The 19,324-nt window shown below is 40.9% G+C and overlaps 1 protein-coding gene across 4 annotated transcripts in view; it reads right to left on the reverse strand.

Annotated features, from left to right (window-relative positions):
* Positions 1–19,324, reverse strand: part of PSTPIP1 (proline-serine-threonine phosphatase interacting protein 1) — an 89,690-nt gene that overhangs the window by 13,223 nt on the left and 57,143 nt on the right. For all 4 annotated transcript variants that reach the window (XM_075208421.1, XM_075208420.1, XM_075208419.1 and 1 more), the window contains one exon: positions 15,691–15,736. In XM_075208421.1, the coding sequence (XP_075064522.1) occupies positions 15,691–15,736 (46 nt within the window). The remainder of the gene's footprint in view (positions 1–15,690; positions 15,737–19,324) is intronic.

Raw genomic sequence — 19,324 nt, forward strand, 5'->3', positions numbered from 1 at the left:
CCATGAGGTAAGGTTGCTTGGGGAGAGTCCAGTAAGAAAGCCAGAATCATCCCAGATAAGAGTGATGGGGAAAAGGGGTCATGATGATGAAAGGGCAAATTTTATTGAAGTAGAGTCCCAATTTTTATAAAACATTTATGAGATGGTATAATCTTCAGCTGGGACGGTCTTTGTATTTTGGGTACACTTCTTATAGATGATAGAAAGATTATGATGAGAAACGTGACTTAAATGTCCAGTCATGAAATGATGTAATGAAAGACAAAAGTTTCAGCATGTTGTGCAACATGGGAGGCTAAGTAGTAGCTGTTCATAGGCAAACCGAGGGGGGGGGGGTTCCTAGTGGAAACCCCCCTCCAAGCCTGGGGCACTGTATGATTGAGGTGACCCCGCTTTACACGGCTCTGCTTGAAAAGGAAGAGCCGCGTGCACCTAATAGTAGTACATGCAGCATTGCCCATGTATATTATGGGGATAGGAAGAGTTGAGAGCAGCCAAGCACTGTCTAAAATTATAACCGCGCCCCCATGCATGCTGGTCATGCCCACTGGCGGCGTGGTGTGGAAGCCCCCTCTACAAATCCTGCGTTTGCCCCTGCTGTTTGTATGTGGAAATCACCCGCCTTCTCTGTTAATGGACTCCTTGAGGGTTTTTCCCAAACAATTTCTGTAAAGGGACTGTGGATATGGCATTCATACACCATGGTTTGAATGAAATATAGGAATTTTGCCATTATTTTCATCTTTACTACAATGATTTAAAAATAGTGGCGGTAAATGCCCTTGCTATAAGTGTTCATAAGATGAGGTAATAATTTTAATTTAAATTAGGTGATCTGACTGTTCTTATCTATGGGGAAACCATGCAAAAGCATAGCCTCAGATTGTAAAAAAAAAAAATTTATTTATTTATTTTTCAACATTTTATTTTCAATGGACACAAGTAACAGATACAAAAAACACAAATATTTATACAATAATAAAAAAAATATCAAAATATAAACAAGGACACAAGGGGAGAGAGAAGGTCAATCCTATCTTCCCTAAAAAGCCATTGGCCCAGTGGTTTCCAAACTTTCTCAGTTTGAGGCACCCTCAGGGTCTTCCTAATTTTTCCAAGGCACCCTTAAGCCAAAATAATTACTGGGTAGTCCCAGTTTTTAAGTAGTTGGGTCAAAATAACGTAAGAAGTGGCACTTGGCTGCTGGGCACTGTAAATGTAAGTTGTTGTTTTTTTGCCTGGTCGGCGGACAAATGGGTTGCTGGCAGGCAGAGGGGAGCACTTGGCGCCTGGCCGCAGCACCCCTGTTTGATCTCCGCGGCTCCTTGTGGTGCCGCGGCACACAGTTTGGGAACGGCTGCATTGGGCCAATTTTTTGAGAAACATATCTTGGTGGTTGTGGAGGTATTATGTGATCTTTTCCATGCATGAGACATACCGAACAGGATTTTTAAGTGCTGAGATGGAAGGGGTGTCCACTTGTTTCCAGTGGAAAGCAATAGATGACTTGGCTGCAGCCAAAAATGCAGAACTAATTTTGTGGATTTTTTTTAGAAAGATATTGGGGAGGATAAGAAAGGAGGAATATCCATGGATCTTTGGGGATTGGGGCTTCAGTCATAGAGTTTAGGATTCTATAGATCTTATCCCAAAATAGCAGGTCCACCAAATGTGGGGGAAAGTCCCCTTGTGGATGCAAGTCCTCCAACATTTTGAGTCAGTTGTTGGGAACATTTTATTTAATTTATCAGGGGTGCAATACTAAGGCAATAAACTTTATATGCAGTTTTTTAAATCAGTGTTGATATTGAGGAGCAAGACGTACTGTCTCTATTCTCTTGCCAAGCCTTTTCTTCTGGTGGTTGTCAAAGGTTTTCAATTGGGATAGGTTGACAAAAAAGCATCACAAGAGAAGAGAGAGTGGGCAAATTGGTGGACTTGGAAGAATTCCTAAACTATTGCAAATTCCCCAACAAAGGGAATTTTTGGTGAATAACCTCTAACGCAAGATTCCATGATGGACCAATGCTTACAGAGCCTAGGTGATTAACCTGGAGGAAATTGGGGGTCATCCCATATGGGAGCAATCAAGGATATTGTGGTGGAAAGGTTACATGTGGAAGAGCATATGTGCCATACTTCACAGCAAAACTGAGGGGTGGCGGAGCAGTAGAGGTAAAATGCTTACAATGTCTAGGAAGTTCCCAAAAGGAAGAGATGGAGGTAAGAGTTAAAGATTTAGTCTCTAGGTCTACCCATGAAGTAGTGTCAAGGGGAGCAAAATGTTGCTGTGATTTGAGCTAGATGGATAGCCCAATAGTAAAGCTTGGTGTCTGGGGACTCTCTTTTCCTCCTGAAAGATTTGGTTTCTTGAGAATTGATTGTTTGGCTCTTGGGGAGTTCTTATTCCATATAAATTTAGAGATCATCACAGCAAACACTGAGGGAGGGGCAGCTATTGGGAGGGTCTGGAAGTAGTATATCAACTTGGGGAGGATATTTTATTTGCTATGATCCTGCCCAGCCACGATATTATCAGGAGTTTACAGGAGGCAATATATTTTGTGATCCTGCACAGAAGATGGGGGAAAGTCTCTTGATAGAGAGTTTTGTATGATGAAGTTATGGAGATTTTAAGATATTTTATTTTTTGTTTGGTTGCGATTCCAAATTAAAAGAGGAAGCATGGTGGGCTGTGGTGGTGGGCTGTGGGGAAAAATTAAGTGTGAAAGGTTTCTGATTTTGAGAAATTGATCTTGTATCCCGAGACTCTGCCTTATTCAAGGATTTTATACAAATTAGGGAGTGTAATAATTGGGTTTGTGAGGATAAGGAGAATATCATCTGCATAAAAATATATCTTATAGTTGGAGTCCCCCAACTTCACTCCCTAAATATCTTGGAAGGCCCATACCATACTAAAGACTAAAGTGTCTGGATCTAAGCATAGATGTTAAAATTTTATCGACTTTGTCCCCTTGTAAAGGTTTGCCTGAGCCTTTTCAGTTTATAGGCTGTAATATGGTATAATTATCACCGACCTAGGGTGCTGGCCGAGGAGAAGAGGAGGTCAACACAGCGGATGCAAGTGTGCTAGCAAAGGGCATGATGCCCTAGGTGGAGGCACGGCTATCTCAGGGCCATCTTTTCCATTGGGCACGATGGGCAGCTGCCCGGGGGCCCCACGGGGAAGGGGGCCCCATAGGCACGGCTCTTAATGAGAATAAATAATCCTGCAAAAGAAAAAAAACTGCAAAAAAAACCTATCAAAGGGTCACTGAGCAAGTACATCTATCTATCTCTATCTCTCTATATCAATATCTGAATCTGTATACATCTATATATCTATATCTAGGGGCCCCGCTGCACTGCTTTGCCCAGGGGCCCATAATGTTGTTAAGATGGCCCTAGGCTATCTAGACCCACAAGTCCCAAAATAGTGACTAGCAGACGAAAGAGTAAGAAGAAATAATAGAAAGGGGTAGAATGTATGGTCCCTCCAGTGTGGACAAAAATTGTAAAAAACAAAGTGTAAGAAACATATTTGTAATATAAACAAAACAAGAATTCATTGTTAACCTGCTATCTCACTAGATTTAGCAATGATCCTGTAAAAGATTAACAAGAGAGACCTGAGATTGTGTAAGCAATGGGAAATCGTCAGTAAACAATGATATTTCCACTTTTAGATTTCTCATCGTCACTCCATATATAATTGGGTTGGATCAGATTGTAATTTACTCAATGAAGATCTCTTTTCAAAGTTGCTCAGCCCGGTGGGCGAAAGCTTGTGGAGATTAGCAGTCACCAGAAAGTCATCAGTTATTTTCTCTATTGTGCCTTCCTGTTTGCTTGGAAGTTTATGATGGTTATAGAGGTTTATAAAATATTTATTTTAACTCCTGGAGGATCAGTATAGGGTCATAGATGAGACAACTTGTTGCCTTTTAGATTGCAAGAATTTCTTGTCCTCAAGCTAGAAGCAATTATATTATATGCCTTGTTTTAACCATTTTAGATTTTTAGCACTGATTTAATTCACCTCTAATTTCTCTAATCCTTGAAGTATTGGTGGATCTGGAGACGGTTTATGTTGGTTTCCAGGTCTTATAATTTTTGGACAAACAAAAGAATTCAGCTGGTTTTTCTTTCTCAGTTCCAGAGGATATGCTAATCAGATGTCCCATCAGTAGCTTATGGGCTTCTCTTATGACTATAGGTGGGGTGTCAGAAAGGGTATTAAGACTGAGATATTCATTTAGTAATCCTGTAGTCATTAATGTTCTATGCTATTATGCACCAGGGATACCACATTGACATATAAATATAAGAGACAGTCAGAAAGATTAACTGAGATTCGGGTGTCATCCGACTATTGGATATACATGGACTGCATGTAGCTTTAAGGTTAGGTCATGGCTGAGCAGAACCATGTTAATCCTAGAGTATGGTGTGTGAACAGCTGAGTAGAAGGTCTATTCTTTGGTCAGAGGATCCCTGTCTATCATATTAGAGATGAAGATTAAGAGAATGTATTAACGCTATGGATTTTTGGAAGTCAGTCCTATCTGATGAGCAGACCACAGGGAAAGACCTATCTAAGGTGTTATGTAAAACTATATTAAAGTCATCTGTCACAACAACATCTACCTTTATAACTTGGAATAAGACGTTACCAAGCTTCATATAGAATTTTTGCTGATATTAAATATTCACTACCATGCATAAGAGATTCTTTAATTTACCTATATGAATTAGATATCTAACTTCCTTTTCTTTACTGAGACCTATGAGCTGATAATTGATGTGTCTAGCAAGCAGTATTGCAACTTTCCACTCCCTTTGTCTTGCATTGCATGCATGGAAAGTTAGAGGGTATGACTTGGAAAGCAACTTCTGATGTAAGCATTAGATAAAATGGGTCTTCTGAAAGAATACAGGGCCTGCCGTCTCTTGTGTGAAATTGCTCTGCGTATGCTCATACTAAGTATATTTTACACCAGTGAAAGCAATTTTATGCAATTCCTGTCTGAACGCAAATGACACTTCCAACTGCCTACAACTTGAACCTCGGAACGTGGGAGGGAGGGGGCGGACGGACGCGTGTAGGGAAAGGACAGTAAGGGTGTGCCGAGGTTGAGCCCACGCACATTTGTCAGATTCAAGTTCTGGGGGTCTCACTTGCACCACCTACTGGACAGGTGGAAGTGTCGACTGATAGTGATGACTGACACACATGCATTAAGAACATCGTAAATCATATATTTCATGTAAAAAAAAAATTTAAAATATTTTTACAATATTTTAAATTGTATTTTTATTAATGATTATAGTATTAAGAGTTGCTAATTTATATAATAGAATTTTTGGGGGCATGCGTTCTTATGGGACTTTATATTCCACATATGCATTTTCGTATACTGCAGTCTGTTCTGTCTGTGTGCATATGGCAGACATACAGGGCCACCGAGAGGGGGGGGGGGGAGCGGGTACTAATTACCCGGGCCCGGGCATGGCAGGGGCCCCGGCCCAGGCGCCGATGATTTTTTTTCTTATTTTTTTTTTTTTTTCAAAACTAAATTTTTTTCTATTTTTTTCTTGGGCGGCGGCGGTGGGGCTCGGTCGTGGGGGGGGCGGAGCAGGGTAGTTAAAAAAAACAACAACATACTCACGTGATCGCGGCGCCGGCGTCCCTCCTCTCTGCTGCTCTGTGCTCCCATTCAGACTGTCTGAATGCCGGGTGTGACGTCATCATGTCACGCCCAGCATTCAGTCAGTCTGGAGCAATGGAGCACAGAGCAGCAGAGAAGACCAAGAGAGAAGAAAAGGTAAGTGAAGGGAAGAAAACGGGGGGGAGGGGAGGGGGTGGGCACAGAGGGGTTAAAAAACAGGGGTCAGCATGGCACAGAGGGGTTAAAAAACAGGGGTCAACATGGCACAGAGGGGTTAAAAAACAGGGGTCAGCATGGCACAGAGGGGTTAAAAAACAGGGATCAGCATGGCACGGAGGGGTTAAAAAACAGGGGTCAGCATGGCACGGAGGGGTTAAAAAACAGGGGTCAGCATGGCACGGAGGGTTTAAAAAACAGGGGTCAGCATGACACAGAGGGGTTAAAAATAGGGGTCAGCATGGCACAGTGGGGTTAAAAAACGGGGGTCAGCATGGCACAGAGGGGTTAAAAAACAGGGGTCAGCATGCCACAGTGGGGTTAAAAAAACAGGGGTCAGCATGGCACAGTGGGGTTAAAAAACAGGGGTCAGCATGGCACAGTGGGGTTAAAAAACAGGGGTCAGCATGGCACAGTGGGGTTAAAAAACAGGCGTCAGCATGGCACAGAGGGGTTAAAAAACAGGGGTCAGCATGGCACAGAGGGGTTAAAAAACAGGGCTCAGCATGGCACAGTGGGGTTAAAAATCAGGGGTCAGCATGGCACATAGGGGTTAAAAAACAGGGGTCAGCATGGCACAGTGGGGTTAAAAAACAGGGGTCAGCATGACACAGTGGGGTTAAAAAACAGGGGTCAGCATGGCACAGTGGGATTAAAAAATAGGGGTCAGCATGGCACAGTGGGATTAAAAAACAGGGGTCAGCATGGCACAGTGGGATTAAAAAACAGGGGTCAGCATGGCACAGTGGGATTAACAGGGGTCAGCATGGCACAGTAGGGTTAAAAATCAGGGGTCAGCATGGCACATAGGGGTTAAAAAACAGGGGTCAGCATGGCACAGAGGGGTTAAAAAACAGGGGTCAGCATGACACAGTGGGGTTAAAAAACAGGGGTCAGCATGGCACAGTGGGATTAAAAAACAGGGGTCAGCATGGCACAGTGGGATTAAAAAACAGGGGTCAGCATGGCACAGAGGGGTTAACAGGGGTCAGCATGGCACAGAGGGGTTAAAAAACAGGGGTCAGCATGGCACAGTGGGGTTAAAAAACGGGGGCAGCATGGCACAGTGGGGTTCAAAAGGGGGAGGTATGGCACAGTGGGATTGAAAAAGGGGGGGGAGCAGCAAGGTGAAGGGGGCAAAAGCAGCATGGAGGGCGCAGTGTGATCATAAGGCATGGCGATGATGAAGAGGCACATCATTGTAATATTGGAGCTGGAGGAAGGCCTAATTATTAATTGTGGGTGGTATTGATTAAACGCATGGGTTGTTTGGAATTATCTAAATGTAGCCATTTTTTTTTTTTTCAAAATAGGGCCCCCAGCATTCCAGGATCCAGACAAGTCGCAACTAAAGAAACATGCAGCCACAGGTGGTGAAAGTGAGAAGAACAGGTAGGAGAGAGCAGGACAGTATGTGAAATGTTGTGATTCTAGTAGGCACAATGGCAATTTTTGGCGAGTGTTGTGCCCAATGTAAGGTGCAGGCCAAGACTGAACTCTTTGTGTACACACTGCATTCTTTGTATACTACACTGTGGTGCTAGATGTCCTGAAAGTCAGGAGTGCTTGGACATATGTGACGCTCCGGCGAATTGAGAGCCTAGTGATTTTGATGTGTTAGCCACGCCCCAACTGCGCATTTGGGGCCCCAAAATGCAATACCACACCTCTGATTTTTTTTTTAGCATACTCAACTATAAGGGGGGCCCCATGAATTTGTTGTACCGGGGCCCTGAATTCCTCTTGGCAGCCCTGCAGACATATTCAGAGAATACTTATACCCATACTGAAATGAAAGTAATTCTTGTGATCCGCTTGTACTTGAATACGGACGGATGTGTGTGCAAGTTACGTCCAATTTTTTAAAACGCAAGTTACATTCACATAGCGTTCCAAGATGAATCAGACCCTCTATGTTTCCATTTACTAATTTCAAGGATTCAAATAGTTTGTTTGTTTTCTGAGGGCTGCTAACTCTTTAATATTGTGCAAGCAAGCTATCAGAAGGTGAGAGAAAGAAAGGATATCTAAAACAATTTCTTCAGATATGAGTTCAACTTTTAACATATGCAGACCTTGTTAAAGCTAGAACAGGAGTCTAACGTTGTGTGTAGAGAAGGGAAATTGAGAAGATTAGGGAACGGTCTGGGTAGGCATAACTAGTGCTGTGTGCATTAGCCTGGCATGCTGGCAAATGGAAAGGGGAGTTGTGCAAAAAGCATCAATGTGCCGGCTTTGGGCTCTGAGCTGAAAGTGGGTCTGGCAAGCCTACGAGGGGCATCAGAGATCGGTTGATAAGGGAAAAATATTCTCTGCCCTTGGATTGCTCAAATTCAAAAAATTTAGAGTATGTTGTATAGTGTGGGTCTCTGTCTCCATACATGTTTAGCACGGGTATAAGGTAAGGGGCGAGAATCTGTGGTTATTATGGGCAGCATGTATTAAGAGTGCATTATTAAAGGTTCATTAAAGGTTAACATTTAAAATACCAAAAGTCTTTCAATATGAAATTCCAGATATATACACTATATGGACAAAAGTATTTGGCCACACCTGTTAATTATTAAATTGAGGTGTTTCAATCAGGCCTGTTACCAGAGGTGTATAAAATCAAGCACCTGGCCATGCAGTCTCCACTTGCAAACATCTGTGATACAAATTGGGTTGTTCTGAAAAGCTCAGTAACTTCAACCGTGGTACTGTGATAGGATTCCACCTTTGCAATAAGATGGTTCGTGAAATTTCATCCCTGCTGGATATTCTACGATCATCTCTAAGTGATATTATTACAAAGTGGAAGCGTTTAGGAACAATAGCCACGAAGCAGAAGACCACGTAAAATCACAAAGCCGGGTCAATGGCTGCTAATTCGCATGGTGTGGAAAAGTCACCAACATTCTGCTGAAGAGTTCTGAACTGCCACTGGCATTAACGTACGCACAAAGCTGTGCGGCAGGAGCTTAATGGAATGGGTTTCCATGGCCGAGCAGCTACATGCAAACCTCACATCACCAGGACCAATACCAAGCATCAAATGGAGTAGTGTAAAGCACATCAACACTGGACTGTGGAGCAGTAGAAACGTGTTCTGTGGAGTGACAAATCATGATTCTCTGTTTGGCAGTCAGATGGGCTAGTCTGGGTTTGCCTGGAGAACGTAACCTGCCTGATTGCATTATGCCAACTATGAAGTTTGGTGGAGGAGGGATAATAATATAGGACTGTTTTTTAGGGTTTGGACTAGGCCCTTTATATCCACTGAAGCGCAATCTTAGTGCTTCAGCATACCAAGTCATTTTGGACAATGCTATGCTTCCAAATTTGTGGCAACAGTTTGAGGACATTTCTTTTCCATCATGACTGTGTCCCAGTGAACAAAGCAAGGACTACAAAGATATGGTTTGATGAGTTTGGTGTGGAAGAACTTGACTGGCCCACACAGAGCCCTGACCTCAACACCATGGCATGAACTAGAATGGAGATTGCAAGCCAGGCCTTCATGTTCATCATCAGTGCGTATACCTCATAAATGCTCTACAGAATGGATAGGCACAAATTTCCACAGAAAAACTCCAACATCTTGCGGAAAGCCCACCAAGAAGAATGGAAGCTGTTATCGCTGAAAAAAGGGGGCCAACTTCATATTAAAGTATATGTATTTGAATACAATGCCATTACAGTCCCTGTTGCTGTAATGGTCAAGCCTCCGAATACTTTTGTCCATATAGTGTATATAAGTCAACATGAGAGATATATATTAAACAGGGGGACCAACAGAAAATTCTGTCTGTAAGTAGATAGAGCAATCTGTTACTGAGACCATGCATGTCGAACAGTATGTTGTCTCCCGGATGCTAGGGCTTGGCATATTGCGGATCGGGTGGACAGATTGTTGGGAGGGGCTGGGAATGACCCAGTGGTTTTGGTGCATGTTGGCACCAATGACTGAATTAGAGGAAGATGGGATGTCCTAAAGATTGATTTCAGGGACATAAATCGCAAATTTAAGGTAAGGACATTTAAGGTAGTATTTTCGGAAATACTGCCTGTGCCACGCGCTAGTCCAGGGAGGCAGCGGGAGATTAGGGAGGTAAATGCATGGCTAAAAGATTAATGTAGGAAGGAGGGTTTTGGATTCTTAGAGCACTGGGCTGATTTCTCGGTCAGTTGCCGTCTTTATTGTCGAGATGAATTGCACCTGAATGAGGAGGGGGCTGCTGTGCTAGGGGAGAGGATGGTTAGAAGGTTCTAGGAGATTTTAAACTAGGCTTTGGGGGGAGGGGCAAGCAAGTATTTATGGGATAGACATTGAGAGTAGTAAGGAGGAATTTAACAAGAGTCAAGGGGGTGGAGAGTGGGGAAAGGGAAGCATAGCCAATAAGGAGAGGTCTTTTTTTAAAGCAAAAAGAAATACCTAAGGGAGGCAATAGACTTAAGTGTATGCTTGCAAAAGCAAGAAGCCTGACAAGTAAAATGGGGGAGTTAGAATTAGTAGCAATGAATGAGCAGTATGATATTATAGGTATTACGGAGACCTGGTGGGATGATACACATGACTGGGCAGTCAACTTTGAAGGCTATATTCTCTTAAGGAGGTATAGGGTAAATAAAAGGTGAGGAGGAGTATGTTTTTATATTAAGCCAGAGTTAAAGCCAAGTATTCAGGAAGTTATTTAAGAGAATATTGGTGATAATATAGAGGCATTGTGGGTGGAAATACCCAGTGGAAGAAAAAGTTCAGAGAAGTTGCTGATAGGGATATGCTATAAACTGCCAGATATTGGTATGATTGATGAAGCCCAACTTCTACAGCAAATTGAAAAGGCTACACAACTAGGTCAAATTTTAATTATGAGGGATTTTAATTACCTGGACATTGATTGGAGTACTGAGACCTTGCGGTACAGCTAGGGAAAATAGGTTTCTGAGCACGCTAAAAGACCATTACATGTCCCAATTAGTAGAGGAACCAACTAGGAACCGGACTATACTGGACCTAGTAATAACAAATAATGTAGACGTAATATCAAATATTCAAGTAAAGGAACACTTGGGAAACAGTGATCATAATATAGTCTCATTTGAAATTAGTTTCCAAAAACAACATTATAAGGGATCAACTAGGACTTTAAACTTTATAAAGTCAAATTTTAATATGCTAAAGGAGTCTATAAAGTGCATAGACTGGGATAAAGTTTTTGAAAGAAAAATTACGGAAGAAAAGTGGGCTGTCTTTAAAATGCTGTTGGAAACATACACGTATAGGTTCATTCCTATAGGAGATAAATGTGAAAGAATTAATTCTAAACCAATGTGGCTAAATAAAAAGGTAAGAGAAGAAATGCAAAGGAAGAAGCGTGCATTTAAATTGTTTAGGTCTGAAGGGTCTGAGGAGTCCTTCTGTAGGTACAAGGAATGTAATAAAACATGCAAAAAGGAAATTAGAGTGGCTAAATTAGAAAATGAAAAAAAAGTTGCAAAAGACAATCCCCTAAAAGTTTTTTAAGTATATAAATGGAAAAGGATTAAAAAAGATAATATAGGACCCCTAAGAAGTGAGATGGGTGAATTGATAAATGATACTAAGGAAAAAGCAGAGGTATTAAACACTTTTTTTCTTCAGTATTTACTAGAGAAGAACAAATGGTAGGAATAATTCATAAAACAGAAATTAAATTGTACAATTAATTAATACTTAAAGTTTAGCTCCTATACAGCTAAACTTAAAAATAGCTAGACCGCGATTCTTAATTTTCATAGATTCAATCTCATCAGGCTCAGCACCAAGGGATTCGCGAATAGCAGATGTGATGCCATTGTTTAAAAAGGAGATGAGATCACAACCAGGGAATTATAAACCTGAAGCCTGACATCAATAGTGGGGAAACTACTGGAAGGTATATTAAGGGATAGTATTTAGGAGTACTTGGTGCGAAATAAGATTATTTGTGGGAATCAGCATGGATTTGTGAGGGATAGGTCATGTCAAACTAAACTTATTCGTTTTTTGCATACTTGCCAAGTTTTCCTCGTTTTCTTCAGGGAGATCCCGGGGGAGGTGGGCATGCAGGGGCGAGGCGTGACGAATCGCATCATTTTGCCCCCGCCCCTTAAACGATCATTACAATTTTGGCCAGTTACGGCAGGGAGCAAGGCTAAGATGACGCAATATTTGCGGAATTAAGCCCTGCCCCCCGCCACTTATCTATTGTGGGGTGAGAACTGGGAGGTTGCCCTGCTCTCCCAGGAGCCCGGGAGGTCTCCTAGAAATGCGGGAATCTCCCGGACATTCCGGGAGAGTAGGCAACTATGTGTTAAAGAAGAGCAACTAATGAATCTCTAGAGACTGAAGTGTCTTTTACATTTCTGTCTCCATTACTGAAGTCATGTTGTCTTACCTGTCAGTCTTTAATTAAATCTTGGTCTCCATGAAAATGGCCACCTCTATAGGCATCAATACTTAGACATAGGACACAATTTCTGAACAGTGTCATCATGCCACAGATGGCGAAGCCAACCACGTCTTGTACTGGCTCAGCATCAGGGAGAATGCCAGACTTTTCAGGGAGTGAGGGATATCACCCCTATTTCAGGGAGTCTCCCTGACATTCAGGAAGATTTGGCAAGTATGAGTTATTGGGAACTTAGACCAGGACAGCACAGTAGATGTGGTCTACTTAGATTTTGAAAAGACCATTTACATAGTGCCACACAAGAGGTTGGTTTACCAAAATAAGAGAACTGGGCATAGGAAACAACATTTGTACTTGGATCGAAAACTGGTTAGAGAATAGGGAACATAGAGTTATGATAAATGGAACAAAAGTTTTAAGTGGAGTACCTCAAGGTTCCGTGCTGGGGCCACTCCTTTTTAATATATTTATGAATGACCTTATTGATGGTTTAGAGAGTAAAGTTTCCATTTTTGCAGATGACACTAAACTCTGTAAAGTAATAAAATCATAGCAAGATGTAGTTTCTCTACAGAGGGACTTAAATAAACTGGAGGATTTCGCGGCCAAATTGAATATGAGGTTTAACATAGATAAATGTAAGGCTATGCATTTAGGGATCAAAAACAAGCATGCAATCTATAAATTAAATGGGATTAATTTAGGAGAATCTATAATGGAAAAGGATTTGGGAGAACTCGTAGACAGTAGACTAAGCAATAGTGCTCAATGTCAAGCAGCAGCTGCAAGGGCAAATAAAGTATTGGCATGCATAAAAAGGGTCATAGATGCAAGGGAAGACAGTGTAATTTTGCCACTGTATAAATCAATGGTAAGAGCTCATCTTGAATATGGATTACAGTTATGGGCACCACTCTATAAAAAAGATATTATGAAACTAGAAAGGGTTCAGAGAAGGGCGACAAAATTGATAAAGGGTATGGAGTCATTAAGTTATGAGGAAAGGTTAGCCAGTTTAGGCATGTTTACTTTAGAAAAGAGGCATCTAAGAGGAGATATGATTACTATGTACAACTACTTTAGGGGCAATACAGAGAACTTTCATGGGAACTTTTTACCCTAAAGACTATACACAAGACACGCAGTCACCCCCTAAGATTAGAGGAGAGGAAGTTTCACAACCAGCCAACGAAGGGGTTCCTTACAGTAAGGGCAGTCAAGATATGGAATTCACTGCCAGTGAAGGTTGTGATGGCAGATTCAATAGATATGTTTAAGAAAAGGTTTAAGAAAAGGTTAGACAATTTTTAGTGGAAAAGTGTATCCAGGGATACAACCGTTAATTAAAAGGAAGGATAGTAGTGGATATAGGGAAAAATAGGACTGCAATATTGAGTCTGGAGGGATTTTTCCCGATTAAAACAGATTGGCGGTTGCTTAATCTGGATCCATTTCAAATATAAGCGAGGGATCGCAGGAGATTCAAAATAGGTTGAACCTGAGGGACTGGTGTCTTTTTTCAACCTCATCAAGTAGGTAACGGCCGGACGCCAAAATATTTACTATTGCACCCCGGCAATCAGTGTAGTCGGGTGCGCGCTACAGCCTGTGGGCTGATTAATCAGCTATGATTTACTACCTTGTGTCTGGAGGGGATTCAGGGCAAAGCCCTGATTGGCTGCCATTAGTATTTAAGGCAGGGAGGGCTTAGCCTCCCTGCCTATTATAGCGTGGACTTACCCTGTAGCTGACCTGCACTTGTTCTGTTCCTGCTTGTCCCAGTTCCTGTGACCTCTGCCTGTACCTTGGACCTTGCCTTCTTGCCTGTGACCCTGACCCTTGGCATGTTATCAGGCCATTCTACCTTGCTTGTGACCCCTGACCTCAGCCTACGTCTGACCATACGTTATCATCCACTCAGCTTCCTCTGGCCTGCCGCTGCGGTATTAAATAATGAACATGCACTACGCTTAGAGTTAAGTCCTGGGGGCATCCGAGTACCTGTGAGCACATAAAGCTCTATGGGAAATACGGCTGCTAAACGTGAAGACCTCTGTCATCTGTTCTGCCAGTTAGTTATCAAAGCGGCAGCCTAACACAATTAAATCCTTTTTATGCTTAAAATCTAAGTTAGCTGTCTGGAGGCAATTACTTGGCACCCAAACACACAGCACTGACTGAAAGTCTGCTACCAGAGTTAATTCCCTGGCTAGTCTGGTCACAATGTAATTTTAAAACAGAATATATACACAGATATATGTATATATGTATATATATATATATATATATATATATATATATATGTCTCGATATACATATATCTATCGAAATACTTATACATACATATATCTATCGGACTACTTATACACACACACACACACATTGTATATATATATATATATATATATATATATATATATATATATATATATATATATATATGTGTGTGTGTGTGTGTCAATGAGTCTATAAATCTTGAATCATCTGACTGATTTTCACATAAAACACAATGGGTTCCAATATTCTTTTGATTGTGTATTATTGATATTAAGGTGGTACTAAACCACAAATATAAGGACACTAAATAAACAGTGTCAGAAGTGTATGATAATTCATTTGTATGCAGTGAACAAACTTCTGTAGCATACATTCCTGCTAGTATGAAAGCTTGTGCTTTGATTCAGGACAGTGACTCGGTTATTGTACAGATTCCTGAATGATCTCCTGAGTAAATATAACTGTTCTATAATACATCTTCTTCTACATCAAGATGTACAGATACCTTTCAGAAAAGTAAACATACATTTGTTATCAACCATTGTATAGAGATATGTATTTGTAGGCAGTGATTAGAGCATAGAGAAATTTTTGAAAGTTCTCCTGGGCACCCGAGTGAGAAGGGCAACCTCCTGCATCCAGCCCACTTCGTTAGTGAAGTGGGTGGGGATGGGGTTAATCGTGGCATACTAACCAAGTCCCCAGTTGTAATAGGCTGAAATTGGTATAGTTTGACAGTGGGACGGAGCCAGGATGACAAGAATTGCGCGCCCACGCGCCCAGTACGTGGCAGCTTTGGAGATCTCCCGGAGGAGAAATCTCCAACTTGGCAAGAATGGATTAGAGTGTTCCACATCTATGCTTACACTTATATGCTGTGGAATAAAAGTAGACATAGGGGTAAATGTATTAAGCATCAGTTTCTTCAAGTCGCGGGATATCGGCAACTTTGCAGAGGAAATTTAAAATTGCTCTCAAGTTTTGCCTTGGAAGTCATTGTCGCTTTAAATTTCCCTTGCAAAGATGCTGATATCAGTGATTTGCAGAAACCAATGTTTAATACATTTATCCCTAATGTTCACAGTAGTTAGACAGCACAGCATCGTCTGTACCTGCATCAGTGGCCGCATCTTTACATTGCTTCAGTTTGTTCTGGCTCTGAAATGTAAAATAGATTTCCTTATTTCAATTAATGAAATATTTAATATGACATCCAGCTGTAATTTTGTATAGCCCTGTTGAGATAAAATATAATCTATAGAAACTAATAGAATACTGCCACTAAAGGGGATGAATTATCAGAAAAATAGCAGAATGAAAGCATGACCCTACCAAGTATTAATTATTTGATTAAAGTATCTCTCGGCCTTCATGGGATTATATTTACCCAGTAACATACACTGTTCAAGTTCATGCATTAAAACTGAAATTCATTGTCACTCACACCTTTGTAAACACAACATTTTAGGAATCAATCTTTTATCAGGTGTAACTGTGTCTTTTATACTCATACATACATATATATCAGTGGCAGCCAAGGTGCTAAAACTTGTAACCTGTATTTCAGTAATTACTGCTAAACTTTATTGGCATACAAAGGAGAAACCAAAAGTTTACTGAACAACTTACAAAATATATGTTGTTTCCAAAATAAGTGTTATTTCCCAGGGAACAATCCACTCAGGACAAGGTTGGCCTAGTTGGTAGTACATGCTAGTGATTGAAGCCTATATGTAATTATGTTCAATCAACCTCCTCCTCTGTATACTGGTATTTATTAACATATATGTGGACTTCAATACTGCTTGCACAACTTGAGTAAGATTAAATAATTTCCATAGCCTCAAATAAAACAGTACTCCAGTGGACAAAGTCATTATGAATACTATAGGGGATGGTTTATCGTGTACTGCAAACACCTTTGCAGATAATGTATGCTGTACTGTAGTTTATATAGGGAATAATGCATCTTGCAGTGTAGATAATAAGGACATGGCCATATAAAGGTCAAGGCCTGGGCCAAGTGCCTTTATACAGGTCATGGAACTCTTGTATGAATGTCCTTATAAAATAAACAGTGCAGAATACATTATCCTTTGAAATCATAAGTAAATGATACATAGGGCTAGATTTACTAAGCTGCGGGTTTGAAAAAGTGGGGATGTTGCCTATAGCAACCAATCAGATTCTAGCTGTCATTTTGTAGAAAGTAGTAAATAAATGAAAGCTAGAATCTGATTGGTTGCTATAGGCAACATCCCCACTTTTTCAAACCCGCAGCTTAGTAAATCTAAACCTTACTGGTTATATTGTTGGGGGTTAAATAATGTTAAATAAGCATGACTCAAAAGTAAGAGTAAGTGAGGTAAGAGAAGAGAAAGACGTGTAGGTGGTTTATTTTAGACATCTTTTGCAATGATTCAGTTTGTAAATATGACCTGCCCACCGTTGCATGATTCATTATGAGAGTGTTCCAAGACGGAACGAATTATGTTGCGTAATTGTTAAAATTGTTTACAATGTTATGTTATAATACAGCCTGCTACTTTAAGAACAATGTTCAATGTGGGATGTGTTGTATTTGAATGTATTGTGGTTTGTATTTTTTAGAGGTAGGGTATGTGAGAGGAAGCCCCAGCTCAAAGTTTCCATCAGGGGCCTTTAGCTGCATGACTAATTATGGTAGAATACTTTCTTGTCGTTATATAGTAAATACTGTTCAACCAAAATACACGGGACTATCGCTGTTTTGGTTAACCCAGTTGCGCAACACAAAATCTATGATTTTAAAGTAAATCCTACCTCCATCCATTTTAAGTTGGCTTACAAAATTAATTTGCCGGTTCTGTCTGACACAACTCGCAGAGCCCTGGAATAAACGACTGTGGGCAGCATCCCCCCAGGCTCAGGCTCTCAGGGGGAAGTGGTTGCACTACAAGGGGGAGGGGGTTGCACTACCACATTTTACTAGGTGCAGTTATAATATCTGTATTATATAATTCAGTGCAATGTCACTTCAAAGCCATTTTAAAAACATGTTTCAGGTAATTTAAGAACAGGAAATGAAACAATCGTTTTGTGGGAATTGAAAAATACAGTAACTAAAAGCTGTAGAGGAATAACCACAGGTCTCACAGAAGCTGTGGGTTTATGAGATAGCTTTCAGCAGGGACAAGCACACTCCCAATATAGAAAATTAATTACAATACAGCGATCGTGCAAAGCAGACTAAACATATATTTGCAAAAGCTCTGGAAATCAACATATAGAACATTTGGTTAAGCCTTGGGTAGTTATGGATGAAGGAATAGGTTACAGCAGATGGGAGTCTGAGCAGAAGGCAAGGTGAACACACCCAAGAAAAATGATACAAAGAAATTATGACATTTATTTATAGGAGAAATGACTCAAGATACAGCAAATACAATTATAAAAATGTGGAACTTTGTAAAACAGTCACATCCTAGTTGTGAGCCTGAGGTGCCCTCTGAAGCTACAACTCAGGAAAAAAGTCAGGTTTCATTGCACTATGGCTGCTGGCCATGGCTACTCATGGATGTTTGTGGAAAGCACAAGTGACCCAGCCTTTCACAAGTCAAAAACAGAGATTGTACTCAGGGCCTGATTAAGGTTTCGGGCTGCCCTAGGGTAATACGCTCGTAGCTCCCCCTCACCCTGCATACCACTAATACCTGGTAGATAAAAACAAACTTATCTTTAATTTAAAATCCGGCTTCCTTCACCCCCTTTTCTCCTTCATTCACAATTACTCTCTTATATTTTAAAATTTATTTCAGTTTATGCCTTTTTCCTTTTCACAATTTTACCCCCCCCCCAAAAGCCTTGAACCCTAGGCTGCAGCCTAGTCAGCCTATTGGATAATGAGGCCCTGATTGCACAGTGTACACTACAGAATATTAATTTCTGCATTTAGTTTATAAATGTATTAGAATAGGCAAATACAAATTACTCTATGGTTGTGCGGCTTTTGAGTTTGACCCTGTTTAATTCCTTATTCAATAGCTGCACTTTATTAAGAGATTAAAAAGGAAGAATATGGAATCTGAAGCTACAACGATCTGCTTCGCCCACAATGATCATGATTTTGCAATGGTCATTGTAAGATACTGCAGTAGTATTTCTCTAACATGAACTCATTTGAGCTATGCCTTTTGGAATAGTTTTATAATTGTTGAGGTACTTGAAGAAAATAACTTGTTTCTGAAAATGTTTTTTGTGGGGACTAAAGTTTGTTTTTGAAATCTAGCATGTCACATTGCAGAGGGCTGGGCTCTGAACGTCGGTTGCAGCCCACTCTTATGTTGCCAGGTAATGGAACTCTAAGCCAGTGAGTAATAGAAATGTATATATTGGTTGTGGGGGAGCTGACAACTATGTGTGAGCTGAAGGAAAGCCAGTCTGTGTATGAGAGGATGGAGCAAGGTTTGGGCCTGACATCTTGGTAATGATGGATTGCAATGCAGATAGTTAACCTAGTTGTGAACTGGAAATCAGTTTCAGTTTGTATGTGAGGTTAGTACCATAGAGTGGAAGTCTCATTTATTAATTGTATGGGTGAAGGCGAAGAGGAATGATGCAGACTGAGAACATTAAACATACACAGGGTGGCACCCAAGACATGGTTGTTGGTTAAAAGTCTTACAGTAGAAAGAAAAAGCAGTGTTGTCTGTGGCAGATGCCCCAAAATATACCTTTCCTGGGGTTGATCCAGCTCTGACCCCTAAT

Source organism: Mixophyes fleayi, chromosome 4 (genome assembly GCF_038048845.1).
Source record: "Mixophyes fleayi isolate aMixFle1 chromosome 4, aMixFle1.hap1, whole genome shotgun sequence".
NCBI lineage: Eukaryota > Metazoa > Chordata > Amphibia > Anura > Limnodynastidae > Mixophyes > Mixophyes fleayi.